Below are 16,382 nucleotides of genomic sequence, written 5' to 3'. Positions count from 1 at the left end.
CACAGGCAGAGGCACCAGAGAGATGCCCAGCACTTTGCTAAGGAACCCGGCCCCAAGTCCACGTCGCTAAGTACCTTCTCGTGCCAGGCACGACGGCGTACGTAAGAGGATACTGCTGCAGGCAGGCCGTGACAATGACCTGGATGGCCATGACATGGTGATGGACTGTCGTGCGAGCCCCTGCACAGGTGTCCTGCAGGGGCAGCGCCCCCCCAGGCCCCTGGGGCCCTGATCCTGCCTTTACTTTGTCACACCGGGGGTGGCCACAAGCCGAGCAAGCGACAATGTCAGAGGACACAGTGGGGACGGGGCTGCCCACCCTGTGAAGGCCTCTCACGGGCACCCCAAAATCAGCCAGGTCAGGAGCACACGGACAATTCGCAGTCCTGTCTCTGCCGGGCCAGGAGCCACGCAGGATGGAGACCAAAGCTTCCACGTTCGTAAGGAATAAAGACAAATGCCTTCAACCAGCCTGCAGCTCTGGGCGTCTCCCAATGCCCTTTAAGAGCAAACTGGCAAGACCACCCTGTCTTTCCCGGAGCGGCGGCAGCTGTCCGTGGGGCTGACCAGGACGCGCTGCCCACGGCCGGCGGGGCTCTGCCGTGGGCCCCTGGAGCCTGCGGGCACAGCCAGGCCCGGGGCCCTGCCTCTGCTCCCCCGCAGGAAGGCTCAGCCCAGACTGCGCCCCGGCTGGGGGCGGGCCCGTGGCTGCTCACCATCGTCGCGGTGAACGGGATGTTGTCGATCAAGGAGGACGCAAGCGCCGACACCCAGACCACGAGGACAATGGCAGCGGCAAGGCGGCGGTCCTCCGGGACCATCTGCAAGGAGCAGACACAGGGTCAGTCACGGGCACGCAGGACCCGCGGCTCTCCTGTCCTGGCGCGCACAACCGTCTGTCCCTCGTCGGACGCACGGGGAGGCCCAGGAGAGAGCAGGTGCTCACACAGGGCCAGCCTGCGCATCCCGACCCCACCGGGAGCCCAGCCGCATTCCACAGGTGACAAAGGAGCGAGACCCAGGCACGGCCAAGGCCACCAGCCCTGCGCGGGGAGCAGGGGCCCCTCTGCCTGGTGGCAGCTCACTGGTCACACCCCCCAGCTTTCCCAGCGCGGCTCCGGGGCTGGGACCTGTCGCAGGCCCTTACTGAGACTGCTGTCTGCCTGACATAGTTCTTAACCAAAGGCTAAGAGCAAAATTAAGGCACCCATAATTTTTTTTTCTTTTTCAGAGATTTCATTTATTTATTATTTATTATTTTAGTTAGTTAGTTATAGAGAGACGGGAAGGGAGGGACAAAGGGATATATATTTTTTTAAAGTCTCCCTTCATCCCCAGGCTACCCAGGATAAAAGAGGTCCCTGACTGTGCTTTTTCACGTAATTAATGGGACTTATTATTGCCTTTTTTTTTTTTTAAACAAAATCAAAGGTGCAGTGGCCGGAGCGCATTGTACCGCTGCGTGTAACGTACCTTTATTAGCAACGTGGTCTGCTCTCCTACGTATTCTATTAAGTGCAGATGCGCCAGCGCCTAGAAGGGAACGGATGGAAGAAGAGCGTCAGTTTAAAGCTAAGAAGTCACACAAACTTTAAAAGCCACGCTTTGAGATGGAAATAAGAGAAGAGAAGGTAGGCCCAGGCTCTCCTTCCTTATAAAAGATCAGCTTCAGATATGCATCTATAAATCATTCCCTGAACGATCCAAAGGCTCACTGAAGAGTCACCGAGAAGCCAGCCCAAGTACGTGATCTGTGGTCATTCCCCATTCAGTTTAAATTCCCGCGGGAGGACGTCTCGCTTCTCAGCCCTCCACGCAGGAGATCTTCCAGGAAAGGTGCGCTTCCCATTTCTTTTCAAAGCTAAGCGTTGCGGAGCTTTAGAAGAATAAAAAGAAGAGGCAGCATTGATGGGAGCGTCACAGAAAGGAAAGACACGTCTATTTCACCAGGGCACTGGACAGATCCAGGGGACTGTGTCCAGAGAGAGGCAGGGCGCAGGCGCGGCCTCGTCCCAGCCCAGGGGTTGTGGGGGGTGGGGGGGCTATGCTGCCCATGATGGGTCCTGAGCAGGGAGAACCAAGAGGGCACCAGAAGTGGGGTGACAGCTGCCCAGCACCTCTCAAATGTGGCCTCTGCACAGTGATGTTCTCATGCTAAATATGCTGTAAAAGCTAAAATCATCAGCAGGACCACGTTTAAATATAAGTTTGAAATTTCCCCATCTTCTGTACGGTTGTTTGTTGGCCTTCCTTTAAAAGAATGGAACCCAGCCCTGGCTGCTGTGGCTCAGCGGGCTGAGCGCCGGCCTGTGAACTGAAAGGTCACCGGTTCGATTCCCAGTCAGGGCACATGCCTGGGTTGTGGGCCAGGACCCCAGATGGGGGCACACAAGAGGCACCCACACATTGATGTTTCTCTCCCTCTCTTTCTCTCTCCCTTCCCCTCTCTCTAAAGATAATTAAAAATTAAAATCTAAAAAAAAAAGTCATAACATCTATGGTTTTCCTGGTCTTTGGTCCGGGTGGTCTATCAATTTCTGAGAGAAAAGAGATAAAACCTTCTATAATTGTGGAGTTGTCCATTTTGTCTTAATTTTGTGAATCAATTGCTTTTTGAGGCTTTATTAGGAAAATTTATAATTGTTATGTCCTCCCGATAAGCTGCCCCTTTGTCATTATTAAACGTCCCTCATTACCTTTAATAACACAATTTGTCTATTTTATGCCACTTCGGCCTTTATGCAGATGGTTGGCAGACTATATATTTTTCCATTCACTCATGTTCCGCCTAACTGTATCTTTGTCATAAAATTACATCTCTGGTGAGCAGCACATGTCAGAGCCTTACTGTTTTTGTATCTGGTCCCTCGGTGTCTTCCTGCTCATTGGAAGGCTGCCTTTAAGGTAACTGCTGACATGGCTGCATTCAGGTCAGCAAACTGGTTCAGTTTTGGCTTCTTTCCTCTGTTTTCATTCATTTCTGTGCACATTTCCCTGCTTTATTTGGGATTACTTCAATATTATGTTATTTCTATCCATTGGCATTTTATCCAAACTTTTTCACTCTTCTTTTTTAGTAGTGACCCCAAGGATTACGGGATACATACGTGGTTTTTCTACAGTCTGCTTAACGTTAGTATTTTATTGCAACAAGTAAATGCATGTCTTGAAGTGACGCAGGTTCTCTCTCTCGAATGTCGTTCACCTACGGACCTAGCAATTCTCACCGGACAATATTGTAACGTATTCAGCAGTCGTTAGAGATCTTAGGAGGAGGGAAAGGTGGGGTTTTTTTTATACATTTGCCGAGCTAGTTACCATTTCTGTTGCTCTTCCTTTGTTCTTTTTTTAATTTTTAACTTATTGATTTTTAAAGAGAGAGAGAAAGAAACATCAGTCGGTTGCCGCCCCTACGCACCGCAACTGGGGATCGAACTCACAGCCCTTTGGGTGACGCTCCGACTAGCTGAGCCGCCCTGCCGGGACCCCGACAGGATTTTTATAGATATTTGAAGCATGACCTTTGCATTTGGTTCTGTTGGATAATTTTTGTTTCTTTCCTAGGAATTCCTGTTTTCATTGATTACAAATGTGCTTTTCTTTACGCCGTTGAGCATCGTTGTAAGAGGTACTTTAAATCCCCTCGTCATTTCCACCTCTGGGTCATCTAGGGGTTGAGATCTGTTCATTGTCTCTTCCCCTGGAGAACTGAACGCCTTCCCCTCACTCTCTGTAGGCTGAGTCCCTTGGGACTGTCCCCTGGCTGTTGTCAGCAGTGAGATATGTAGATTCCGGGTCCTGCTAGAAACTTCTGGGGAATATACATTGTTTGCTTTGGTTTGGTTTGGAAGTTAGGCTGAGACCACAGCCTCCGTGGGTCCAGGTCACACCCCCCGCGAGAGTCTGGGTCTGCCTCACACGACGTCCGAGGCATCTGCAGAGGCTAAGCCTGTGGTCCGGCACCCACCGCGGCCGGGAGGGCTCAGGGGCGGGCGTGGACAGGCCTCGAGGCCTTTGCTAGGCTGGTTCAGGTCCGCCCCACCTGCGAGAGCCTCAGAACTCCGGCTGGCGCTTGTGCAAATGCATGTCCGGAGATGGGGAGAGGCCCCTCTGGCTCTCCTCTGAGGCCCCCTCACTGTCCAGCCCGCAGGTGCTGCTCGTCCTGATGGCTCCGGATGGGAAGGCAGGGATGTGGTGCATCCCACCCGGAAGCTTATCCCGAAGGGACACCCCAGAGAGAGAAACAGGGAAGCCGCCTCTAAGGGGGGGGGGGGGGGTCCCTTCCCCAGGTATTGACTCCCCTCCACAATCCACTGGTTTTATTTCTCAGAATGTAGGCAGAGTTGATTTTTGTATTTTGTCTGGGATTTTCATTGTAATCAAAGGGAGAACTGGTTTTTCAAGGTTCACACCCCCCGCAGAAAACCTGAAGCTCAACATTCTTTTTTTATCATGAAAGCCAGTGAAACTGCCCTCTTCAGCTAACTTGTAGATTTAAAAAGATTAAACAGGCCACTTTTCTGGTGCCAAGGCTTCCCCAGCTGACCTCTGCACCTGTAACCACCACCAGGGGCCTGGGCAGGGCACAGAGAGGGCCCCATGTCCCGCCTGGAGCCCTTGACAGGGTAGGGGAGGCCAGCGTGAATCATGCAGAGGTCCCGCGGGAGGAGGGACACGCGCGGGTCAGCCTGACCTCTGTCACAATTGAAGCGCTTTACATCGTCTCTGTGACCAGCAACTGCAGCGAGGTCGGGGCTCGGGGTCAAAGAGAAAGTCCAAGTGTCTTTGGGTCCTTTGATCGGATGCCCTTGGCAATACTTTTCCGGGCTGATTTTTCCTTTTTCAGGAAATTCAATCTTATTTTCAAATTGTCTCCGGCAAAATCTGACCTGAGCGAAACACTTGGATTTTAAAACCTCTGACACAGACAAAGTTCTGACAAGTCTCACGGCTGATATGCTCAACCATTTTCACAAACCGTGGAATATGTTAGGGTTGGAATTACTTCCTTGGAGCTTGAATCACATCATTATTTCTGAGGATTGTCAGAGCTATGAGTGGGTTATAAAAAGGTTATCAAAACTAATAAAGAGCTTGTTAGGAATCCTTTTTTTTTTTTTTTGCTACATTTAAAATTAAAAGTGACCCTGGCCAGGTGGCTCAGTTGGTTGGAGCATCATCTTATGCACCAAAAGGTTGCAGGTTCGATCCCTAGTCAGGCCACATGCCTAAGCTGCAGGTTCGATCCCCAGTTTGGGTGTGTATGGGAGGTAACTAATCAATATTTCTCTCTCACATTGATATCTCTCTCTCTCCCCCTTCCTCTCTCTCTCTAAAATCAATAAACATATCCTAGGGTAAAGATTTTTAAAAAATGGTAAGGAGCTTGTTATGAATCTTTTTTTACAACAAGCATTTAAAAATAAAAGTCTCTATGTGTCCTCTCTCCCTGTCTTCGCAGTGACCTCACTGACAATCCTGTCTGCAAGGTGGCATCACCCCCAGGGGGCTCAGCGACAGGACAGCAGAGCAGCTAAATGACCCTCCCACTCCCATGCCCACAGCAGAGCTGCTGACCCCTCTCGTCCTCTAAAGATAAACTTCGTCTCATGTTCATCCCTGACGCTGGAATCAGAATCCATTGAAAGGCATCTATAATTTAGACCCTTCACCAAAGACAACTGACAAAGAGACAATAGATATATAGTAAATGCTCAACATCACTATCATCAGAGAAATGCAAATTAAAACCACAATGAGATACCACCTCCTACCTGTCAGAATGGACACCATCAATACATCAACAAGCAACACGTGCTCGCGAGGATGCAGAGAAAGAGGAAACCTTGTGCACTCTTGGTGTGAGTGCAGACTGGTGCAGCCACCGTGGAAAACAGTGTGGAGTTTCCTCAAAAAATTAAAAATAGAACTGCCTATGACCCAGCAGCCCCACTTCTGGGAATATATCCGAAGGAACCCAAAATACTAATGCAAAAGAATATATTCACCCCTGTGTTCACTGCAGCGTTATTTACAAGAGCCAAGATGTGGAAGCTGCCCAAGGCTGTACAGCAGATGAGTGGACAAATAAGAGGCGCATATACACAATGGGGTATCACTCGGCCATTAAGAAGAAGGAAACCCTACCATTCGTGACAGCATGGATGGACCGAGGGGGTTTCGCGCTAAGTGAAACGAGCCAGACAAAGAAAGACAAACACCATACGATTTCACTCACGCACGGAACCTAAAGAGCCAAATAAACACACAAAATTGAAACAGACTCATAGCCACGGAGAACAGACTGATGGTTTCCAGGCGGGAGTGGGGTTAGGGGACTGGGTGAAAAAAAGGTGATGGGATTAAGCAGCACAAACTGGTAGTTAGAAAGCAGTCACGGGGAGGTAAATACAGTCCAGGGAACGCAGTCAGTGACACTGTAATAACTATGGATGGTGTCAACTAAGAAATTGAAATATCGGTGACCTATGATTGACCGTTATGCTGCACACCTGAAACTAATACAAAATTTTGAGTGTCAACTATAAGTTAAAAGTTAATCAATTAATTAATTAATTAAGGCACCTATAATTTAAAAACTAATTCTGTTTTTGTATTTCATGAAGGAGAAACACAGAAGTGACTTAAATAATAATGGAAAAACTCCAAATTAAAGAAATAAAGTTTACTTTTGTTGAGTGTTTTTCTTCGTGATAGTGCTGTTTTGTTTTTTTAAGGCAAAAACACCAAGCCGTTGCTGGTCTCGAACTCGTGAACTGCACAGATTGGGCGGGCCACGCACAGGGGACTGCGTTCTCCGCCAGCATGTCTCAAAACGAGTTTTTCTAGGGAATGGCCATCCTTTCACTCACTCACCTCGTGTTATTTCTCAGGTGTCCGTAACATTTCTCAAGACAGTGGAGACCATGAGATATGTGACTTATGCTATAAGCCACAGGGCTAATGAATAAAGGTAACTTATACCACAAAGTAACTTATATAAGGAAATGGTGGCCCTGACTGACGTGGCTCAGTGGATTGGTTGTCCTCTCAAAGGGTGAAGGAAGGGTCACTGGTTCGATTCCCAGTCAGGGCAGATGCCTAGGTTGTGGGTTTCATCCCCAACTGGAGACACGTGAGAGGCAACCGATCGATGTTTCTCTCCCTCTGTCTCCCTCCCTTTCCTTCTCTCTAGAGCAGTGGTTCTCAACCTCCCTAATGCCACGACCCTTTAATACAGCTCCTCATGTTGTGGTGACCCCCAGCCATGAAATTATTTTCGTTGCTACTTCATAACTGTAATTTTGCTACTGTTATGAATCGTAATGTAAATATCTGATATGCAGAATGTGTTTTCATTGTTAAAAAATGAACATAATTAAAGCATAGTAATTAATCACAAAAACAATATGTAATTATATATGTGTTTTCTGATGGTCTTAGGTGAACCCTGTGAAAGGGTCGTTCAACCCCCAAAGGGGTCGCCACCTACAGGTTGAGAACCGCTGCTCTAAAGAAATAAATATTTTTGAAAAAAGAAAATGGTGGATGACCAAGGAGAATTTGGAAGGCTTCCATGAAGCCTATTTGGAATTTGGCATGAGTTATTACCCATGAACATGAAATGATTACATGCAGCCTACAAATTAGAGCCTTTATCTTGCCTATCATTAGCACTGTGATTAATTTCGGTGACAGAGCCTGGGTGCAGCTCAAGATGTCCCTCTGCCAGAGACACAATTAAACGCCATTACACAGGTAGCCTTTCCAAACCTCCTGGACACCCAAGCAAGGAAAGAGCTAGAAAGCATGAACGTGCCTGCTTGGGGACTTCACTGTCCAGGAAACAAGAAACCACTAAACTTTAGATAACAAGTCTCACCAGAAGCCTTCTGAGGACCACTGTCCAAACACAGCCCCTGTGACAGTTACGACATCTGTTGTAACCCTGGACACACAATTGGATTTGTAAGCACAAGTATTTTATCAACGTGAAATCCTTGTAAACCAATATTTTATACAACTCAGTCCTGTTCTTTTTTTTTTTTTTAATCCTCACCTGACGATATGATTACTGATTTTAGAGAAGGGAGGGAGGGGAAGAGACAGATGGACAGACAGACAGACGTCGATGTGAAAGAGAAATATTGATCGGTTGCCTCCCACATGTGCCCCTGACTGGGAATCAAACCCACAACCCTTTGGCGTACGGGACGACACTCCAACCAGCTGAGCCACCCGGCCAGCGCCCGTTCTCTTTTTATTGGTCTGACAAATATTCACTGAGTGCTCGCTATGTGCCGGGCACTGTCAAGCACCCTGGGGATTCAACAGTGACCAAGAAAGACACATTTGCTGATTCCTGGGGCTTTATGTTCTGGTGATGGAAGACACACAAAAACACAATTTACATACATGTATGTACACACACATAAAATATATTTGCAGCTTTACGATCATACAAAATAAATACTAATCAGCTGGAAGGAAGGGAAAGCAGAATAAAGAGCAAGCCAGGGACAGGAGGGCTCTCCGCACTGGACCGCAGGAGGCCTCCTGAGGGTGGACACCTGAACAGACCTGGGCAGGGCTGCAGCAGCCACCAGCATGCTCAGAAGGAGCCCCAGGTGGAGGTGACAAGGCGAACGCACACTCCTCAGGAAGGAGCCCCCGGGCTGGGCTCGGCAAGCAAAGGCGCGCGGTGGGGAACAAGGGGGAGACAGGGCAGCCGGGTGGTTCGCATCATGGTGTGTAAGCTGAGGCTGAGGCTCTACGTTTCATGCCAAGCGTAATGCCCACACCACGCTGTCATCAAAACCACCGGATGCCACTCTTCTTGCCAAAGACATTAAGGAAATGAATAGTGTTCACAGGACACACAGTACATCTGCTGTTCAACATTTTCCTGAGAAGATCCACGGGAGAACTTCTCAATATCATCAAGCAACGGGGAAGCAGTGTCTCATTCAAGATTCTCAAACCAAAAGCCCACTGGGATCTCACTAAATCCACTACTGCCTCCAGGAACGCTAACCCACAACACCACTCGTTTTATCCTTAGGATTATAGATAAAGATGGATTTAAATGTGTTCTTTTTTAACATTCAAGCTAATAACTAAGGGAATACAAATAGCACCTACTTCAAAACGCATGTCCCAGCTGAAAGAACAGGAGAAAACTCCAGAAAAAGAACAAAATGGAGACAAGCAATGTACCAGATGCAGAGTCCAAAACACTGGTTTGAAAGATGCTCAGCAATCTCAGCGAGAACTTCAGCAGAGACAGAAAACACGAACTAGAACCAGACACAAGCAAAGGACACAACGGCTGAAACGAAGAATGCGTTCGAGGGAACCGCGGTAGATCAGACGAAGCAGAGGACTGAAGCAGCGATCTGGAAGACGGCGGGGCAGAAAACAGCCGAGCAGAGGAGAGGATGGTGTTAGAAGAGGAATCGGCTGCAGGAGCCGGCACTGACGAGCTGAAGGACACGTACCCCATTGCTCCCCCCGCCCCCGGCCCGCTAGTCTGCGTGGCCACACACAAAGTAGCCAACACCTCGGTTTCAGGAGCACCTGAATCAGCATCACCCCATGCTGCACAGTGGCTGATGGAATATTGTGCAGCTCACACTGGGGACAAGTGACTTTGTCCTCGACAAAGGATTAAAACAGATCCTAACAGGTACAAGCGGAGGACTGGGCTGGGAGAGCCCCATGTTGGCCTCCTGGATGGCCCCCAACTTCTCCCTGGCTCTGTGCGCCTGGGAGCTGGGCCTCCTGCCCAGACCCATCAAGTTCTCCCGGCTTCCGGTTTCGTGGGTCCAGCCAGAGGGAGACCCAGGCAGGTCTTGACAAGTGGGAAGAATAAGAGTTGGGTATGAACCCAGTAGGCTGGGTTTCTCCTCACCATCAAGTGTTACAGAAACAGGGGTGTTCCAAAAATCCCCAGAGTTTGCGGCTGGGGGATGGGGAGAAGGAAGCAGCTTTTAGAATGCCTCCACATGCCTGAGGCTGGTGACTAGTGTCTTTCTTATGCAAAATGGCTTTAATGCATCCAAAGCCTCAGGTGGATGGGAGGAGTCTTGGACCGGGGGACAGTATGGAAAGCACACAGAGCCTACGTGGGGTTCTGTGAATGGTCAGAACTGGTTACCGCACCCACTGCATCAGAGGACGCAGTCAGGGATTTAAAAATAAGCGGCAGACAATTTGGGCGGACTGACTGTGCGGATTTAACTAAGGTTAAGGCGGACCGTGCGAATTGGACTAAGGCTGAGGCTGACTGTGCGGATTACAAAAGGACTAACTATCCAGTTTACAAGGAGGCTGAGAATCCATGAGGTTCTGGATTAAAGCTGGTGGACCCCATAACACAGACGAGGTCTCCCCAATCAGAATTGAATGATTGGCAGCTACTGGTAAAGCTGAACTGTGTTTGGAAAGTAGGGAAAGGGTTTCTCTGACTTTTCTAAAACTAGCCTGGTTTGGTGGGGGGGGGAGGCAAGGATATGCGTTTGTGGGTGTTTTAAAGAACATAAAACTTAACAACAGAAATCTGCAAATAACTAAATCTATATAACTGTTAAATAAACTATTCTTTTTCTTTTCACTAAACTCTGGTATTGAGAGATATAATTTTGGCGGCGGGCAATCGGGCCCCTAACTAAAGAGCCCGTGGGTTTTGTTTTCAACTGGAGTAACCCAGGGGTTCTGTAACACTGGGGCCGAGCAGTTTACGTGCTGGGACGAGGGAAGGGCCCCCAGTCCTGACAGCATCCTGGGACTCCATGACGCACATGAATCTGAAGTCCCTGTCCACCCACTGGACTTTCCAAGAAGTCTCTGCCATTTGTCACCAGCTGGGTCTCCTCCCAGGCGCACTGAGTTACTGTGGCTTCTTTGTAAGAGTGTATTTCACGGAGATGCCTTCTCCTAAGGCGCTCATCGATACCACCTGATGTCTGACCCCAGCATCCCTTCTTTCTCCCAGAAGCCAGCAGGAGCTCTGTGAGTGGCCATTTGCAAGTGTGTGCTGTTCATCCCTTATTCCAGCTGTCGCAAAGGCCACCGCCTGGGTGGGGACCGTCCCCGGGACACAGTGGCCCAGCCCTGCACCCCTCCCCCAGTGCCTGGATGGGCTCAGCCAGCCCAGTGGAGCCCAGGAAGGGCGGTGGAGCGGCGGATGGCAGAGGGGAAAGAGAACGCCCCCCCTTCCAGGTCGGGCCTTGATTGGGGAGCTAGAGGCCGGCTCCCCACGTGGACTCCTGGCGCGGGCCTGCTCTCCCTTCTCCCCAGGTGGCCGTGGCCCCAGGGCACACACAGGCCTGCAGAACTGGCGTCAGCCGCCCCCCGCAGTGAGGCCAGGAGACAGGGACAGCCTCGGTGGCTCCTCAACATCAGACCGCAAGGAGGGGGGACGGGGGGCGCCGGCCCCGGGAGCCCGCGTGGGTCTCTAGGGCCCCCTGGTGGCCGCGAGGACGGCACAGCGCGCCCCGCGTTAACCACAAGCAGACCCCTCCATGAACCCCAGCCTTCAGCAATCACCCCGGACCACGCGGCGGCCGCCCTGTGCTCTGAACACCCACGGGAGCGATGGCGTGCGCCGCCCAGCCCTCGGATCCCTTCCTCGGCCTTGATTAAATACTCCAGCGTTCGTGGATCCCCCCCACACACACACACACACACATCTCGGCACGGATCCCGTTACGCTCATATCCTGATGATAAAAAAGCCTGGCTCAGAAAGGGTCCCCTAGAAGAGCGAAGGAAGACTTAAGGCACTCCCTAGAATGCGCCTTCTATTACTGAAAGAGAACCCCTGAGAAATCCCTGTTCCCCGAGGGCCACCTCCCCGCCCAATCTCCACCCCCATCCCCACCCCCACCCCGTTCCCACTCCGCCCCACCCCCACCCCACCCCCTGCACCCCAGCAGGGGTCCTTGGGGACGGTCCAGAGGTACGGAAGCCCCAGGTCCTAATGGCAAACTCCCGGGGGGTGGGGGGAAATGTTTGCCGGTGCGTTATCCTAGCCCACTCTCTCGCGCTCAGCAATTAATTTTTAACGTTCGAAGAACATTTCTTATATATAAGGCGTCTGCGTTCCAGAGAAACTTTAAGTTAAATATTTCATTCCACAGTGTCTGGAAACGACTTCTCATGTCGTCCCCGTAGAATAACGTGCGGCACAGACATGCTTCCGTCGGCAAGAAACAGGCGTCCGCCTCTCGGGAGGGGATGTTTGCAAAGATAAATGTGCTTCCACTCCGCCTGCGTGAAAACGTCGCGCTTAACATGATGCGCTCAGACAGGCTTAGACCCTGCCCCTCCCCTGGTGCCACTTCGGCGTGAGTCCAAGTCACAGCTCAGCCCGGATGCCTTCGGCCCCTGCGCCTCCGCGGACGCAGCGCCCCTCGGAGGGGCCCGGCTGCGCGCCACTGCGTCCCGCCCCCGGACCCTGAGCCCCCGGCATGACCGACCTAGGGCCCCGGCCAGCCAGGCAGGAGGGGGCCCTGGCCATCGTGGGGCGCAAGATGTTGGAGAGCCTTCCCGGAGGAGGCATTTTAGATGCACTTGAAAGATGCAGAACCGCAGGATGCTGAGTGTGGGGGAGGGTGAGCGGGGCGCAGGCCCGCGGGCGGACTCAAGGTGGGCAGACCTGGCGGGAAAGTGGCCTCCTGGTCCTCGGAGCGCAGGACACGGGAGTGTGGAATCCCTTCTTCTGCCAAGGGTACACCCCCACACACACACACACACATACAAGCGCGCTCGCGCGTGGGGAACTTCGAATTGCGAAGTTGCAGAGACACACAGGGACTCGGGACTCGGGTTCGGGGCGCTGGGTCCCTCTCCCCCAGTTCCCACCCACCCCACGCTGCTGCTGAGCGGGACACTGCGACCCTGCTCGGATCCCCGCGCCTGGCCTGGGCCGCCCCACCTCGCGTTAGGTGACAGATGGACGGCGGTTCCCTTTTAGAGACCGGCCGCGGGGGTAGCTGGGGACAACGGGCAGGGATAGAACTGCCTGACTTCCAACTTTTCTCCCCGAAAGGTTAAGAGAAACAGGAAGGGAAAAATGAACAACACAAAACCATGAGGTCCACATAACTGAAGACAGAGAACACCCACCAGTAAATGATCTATAATTTAAAAAGAACACAGCACCAAGCCCCAGCCTGCTCTCTTCCCCCACTCCCCCACGAGGCTTTACGGAGACAAACCCAAGCGAGGACAGAAGGGCCAGCAAAGGGTTACACACAGAGCAGAGAGACGCTTCTTTTTGGCGACCAAGTGCTCCAAGTGGGGTCAAGTCAAAAGTACCTGCACTTTGCCCTGCGACAGAAGAGGATGCCAGTCAACAGGAATTGTTAAAATAAAATAAAATAACAGGCAAACCCAATAGGATTAAATTTACAAGAGAAAACTGAAGTCGTGTATACAGAGCTAGCAAGAACACATCACAAACTGGAACTTCACTCATCAACTGAGGAAAACTCCCCTCAGAAAAAGTCCATGAGGCAGAAGAACCCAATTAGACACGCCCCAGGCCCCAGCAGGCATTTGCAAACACAATCACCCGCCATAAAATCAGAAACAACAGATAAATTAATAACAGGGAGGACTAAAGAGTTGATTTGAACGTAGGAACAACATTTTAAAAAATCCAAAGACTTCTCAGAGATGAGGGGGAAATTACAAGGCGCCCAAGGGCCTGCAGGCATAAATGAAGGAAGACATCAAAACAAGAGAAAAAATGGAGAGAGAGAGGAGGGAAGGAAGAGGGGAAGGAAGGAAGGAAGGAAGGCTCACAGAGACAGTAGTGGGAATCGAAGACAGGAAACAAAGAACTAGTATTTGTTTACTGGAGCCTCCAAAGAAGAAAAACAACCATAAAATCAACTAAAATCTCTCCCACTTAGTCAGACCTTAAAGGCAGTACTAGTGACCGGTACTTTGAAAGTGATACTGGATTGAGTGATACTGCATAAAAGAGAAAAAGAAATAAACTTAAAAAGTGGAAAGTGAGAACTCATCAAATTCTCTCTTTTTAAAGATCTTATGTATTTATTTTTAGAAAGAGGGGAAGGGAAGGAGGCAGGGAGAGGAACACTGATCGGTTGCCATGCCCTACACGACCCAGGACTGAACATTAGCCCAGGCATGTGGCCCGACCAGGAATCAAACCAGTGACCTTTCACTTTGCAGGATGTCGCTCAGCCAACTGAGCCACGCAGGTCAGGGCTCATCAAATTATCTTAAAAGGTGTAGGGCCGGGCACCTCTGTGTCTGAGAGATACCCACATAATGGTACCCACATAGTGGGTAACAGTCCCATAGCATTTTCAAGAAGCAGTCAGTAATGGTCTCCCTGCTGGAAAAAAAAAATTGTACGAAAACATGAGATTGATGGAAACATGCAACTCTGAAATGTAATTATGCAAAAAGAGCTCTGAGAGACTTGGGGGAAATAAGAAAGAAGCAAAGCTAAAAGCAATTAACATTCCTTGGATCTCAGATTCTCTGTACTTCCAAAATCAATGCCAAATTGATTGCCTCTTCTGTTCACTCATCTGCAATTTAAAATGCTGGTGCATCTAGAAGCAGGTCAAAATACTGTTAACTGCAATTTATTTTAGGAAAGCAACATTATGCATGGGAAGCCTTTATTACAACAAGAAAAATACAAATTAGTCATAAGTATTGTGAAAAATAATTACTGGTTGCTTTCTGAATAGGAAATAGACTTCCAAGAAATGCTTTAAGCATGAAAAGAGCCCTGGCTGCTGTGGCTCAGTGGACTGAGCGCTGACCTGCAAACCAAAAGGTCACGGGTTCGATTCCCAGTCAGAGCACACGCCTGGGTTGTGGGCCAGGTCCCCAGCTGTATCTGTCTCACACACTGATGTTTCTCTCCCTCTCTTTCTCTCTCCCTTCCCCTCTCTCTAAAAAGTGAATAAATAAAATATTTTTTAAAAGTTAAAAGATTTAGAAGCATAAACAAAAGCATACAGAGAAAAACAGGTAAGTACAAAAAAATTAAATGTTAGTATAGAACTGCTTTGATGTGACTAATGTGGTTTTTTTTTTCATTTAAAGTGAATGTTACCTTTACCATAGAATACATTCCTACAATTAAAAAAAAAAAAAAGAAGAAAGAAAGGAAAAGAAAAACAGAATATAGTCCTGACTGGTGTGGCTCAGGTGCGGGGCGTCGTCCTGCAGAGTGAAAGGTTGTAGGTTCACTTCCCCATCAGGGCACATGCCTGGGTTGCAAGTTTGAGCCCTGGTCAAGGTGCATACAGAAGGCAATTGGCAAAAATTGGAACTACTGTAACAATATAATCAATACAATATACTTAAAAAAAAAAAAGAAGGCAACCAATTGATGTTTCTCTCTCACATCAATATTTGTCTCCCTCTCTTTTTCCCTCCTCTCCCCTCTTCCTTAAATAAATAGATAGATAGATAGATCAATAAAAATACCAGTGTCCACCCTGTCAACACAAAGTATAAAATTGAGAAAAATATGCCATAAACCCAGTGAAATAACAATTTACTCTTGGAGTAAATGTATCATTGGGGCAGCGACCTTCAAAGTCGTGAAAGCAGTAACCAGCATGTTCCCCTCCACACTTGACGGGTTCAAGGGAAAGGAAACGGGGAAGGAAAAAGGTGACATTTTTGAGTAGAGAACCGAGGATGCAGAACGTAACCCACAGCTTCTGAGGGGTGGGGAGTGTCCCCACTGGTCACATTATTACATCTGCACAACGCATATGAGCGAAGACACAATGTCACAGAGTCAGAGGACCTGTCTATGAGTGTGAAGACTTTCACTCTGAAAGGATTACAAATGAATGGGCTTGTCATCCGCAAGTTCACGTAATTCACATGAGACCTTTGGGGAACTGGCAGGAACGTGGACATCACTAACCCTGTGCATTTGAGGGGGTTACAAGTTGACAAATCAAGTCTCAGGACTGAAACGCTTTGTGAATGATTTTGTAACAACTATAATAAAACAAGACACTTTATTCACTCTTTTCTCTAAGGCAGCCTTTTCCATGATAACATAGAATCGGTAGATAAATGTTACACAAAATGAAATAGATCATCAAGCTGTTTCCCCGTAAACTTGCGGTAAGAAGTGATTTTGCTGGAAAGTCAACTTAGAGCAAATTCTACTTTATGGCAAATGAATTTAGAATGACTTTACAAATCCCCAAGATAACGCAAGGGAGGAGGGGGGAGGAATGGCAATCCAGTCAATTTTGTCAGAAACATTCAGGAGGCTGCGATAGAAAAAGTTGGGTTAACTTAAAATAGTCTAATGCCAATCTCCATCATTTTCCACTTAGTCAATCTGCGGAAAGACTTAAGACT

The 16,382-nt window shown here is 49.2% G+C and overlaps 1 protein-coding gene across 1 annotated transcript in view; it reads right to left on the bottom strand.

Moving 5' to 3' along the window:
• The window catches only part of OCA2 (OCA2 melanosomal transmembrane protein), a 121,211-nt gene that overhangs the window by 40,707 nt on the left and 64,122 nt on the right, over positions 1-16,382 (bottom strand). The window contains exons 20-21 of the mRNA XM_090263597.1: positions 1,474-1,533; positions 717-821 (exon numbers count right to left, since the gene is read on the bottom strand). Of these exons, the coding sequence (XP_090119723.1) occupies positions 717-821; positions 1,474-1,533 (165 nt within the window). The remainder of the gene's footprint in view (positions 1-716; positions 822-1,473; positions 1,534-16,382) is intronic.

The sequence above is a fragment of the Furipterus horrens genome, unplaced genomic scaffold (assembly GCF_987537825.1).
Source record: "Furipterus horrens unplaced genomic scaffold, mFurHor1.1.pri manual_scaffold_16, whole genome shotgun sequence".
NCBI classification, from domain to species: Eukaryota; Metazoa; Chordata; class Mammalia; order Chiroptera; family Furipteridae; genus Furipterus; species Furipterus horrens.
Note: the sequence above shows the minus strand (reverse complement) of the source record. Positions and strands in the feature narration are given on the sequence as shown.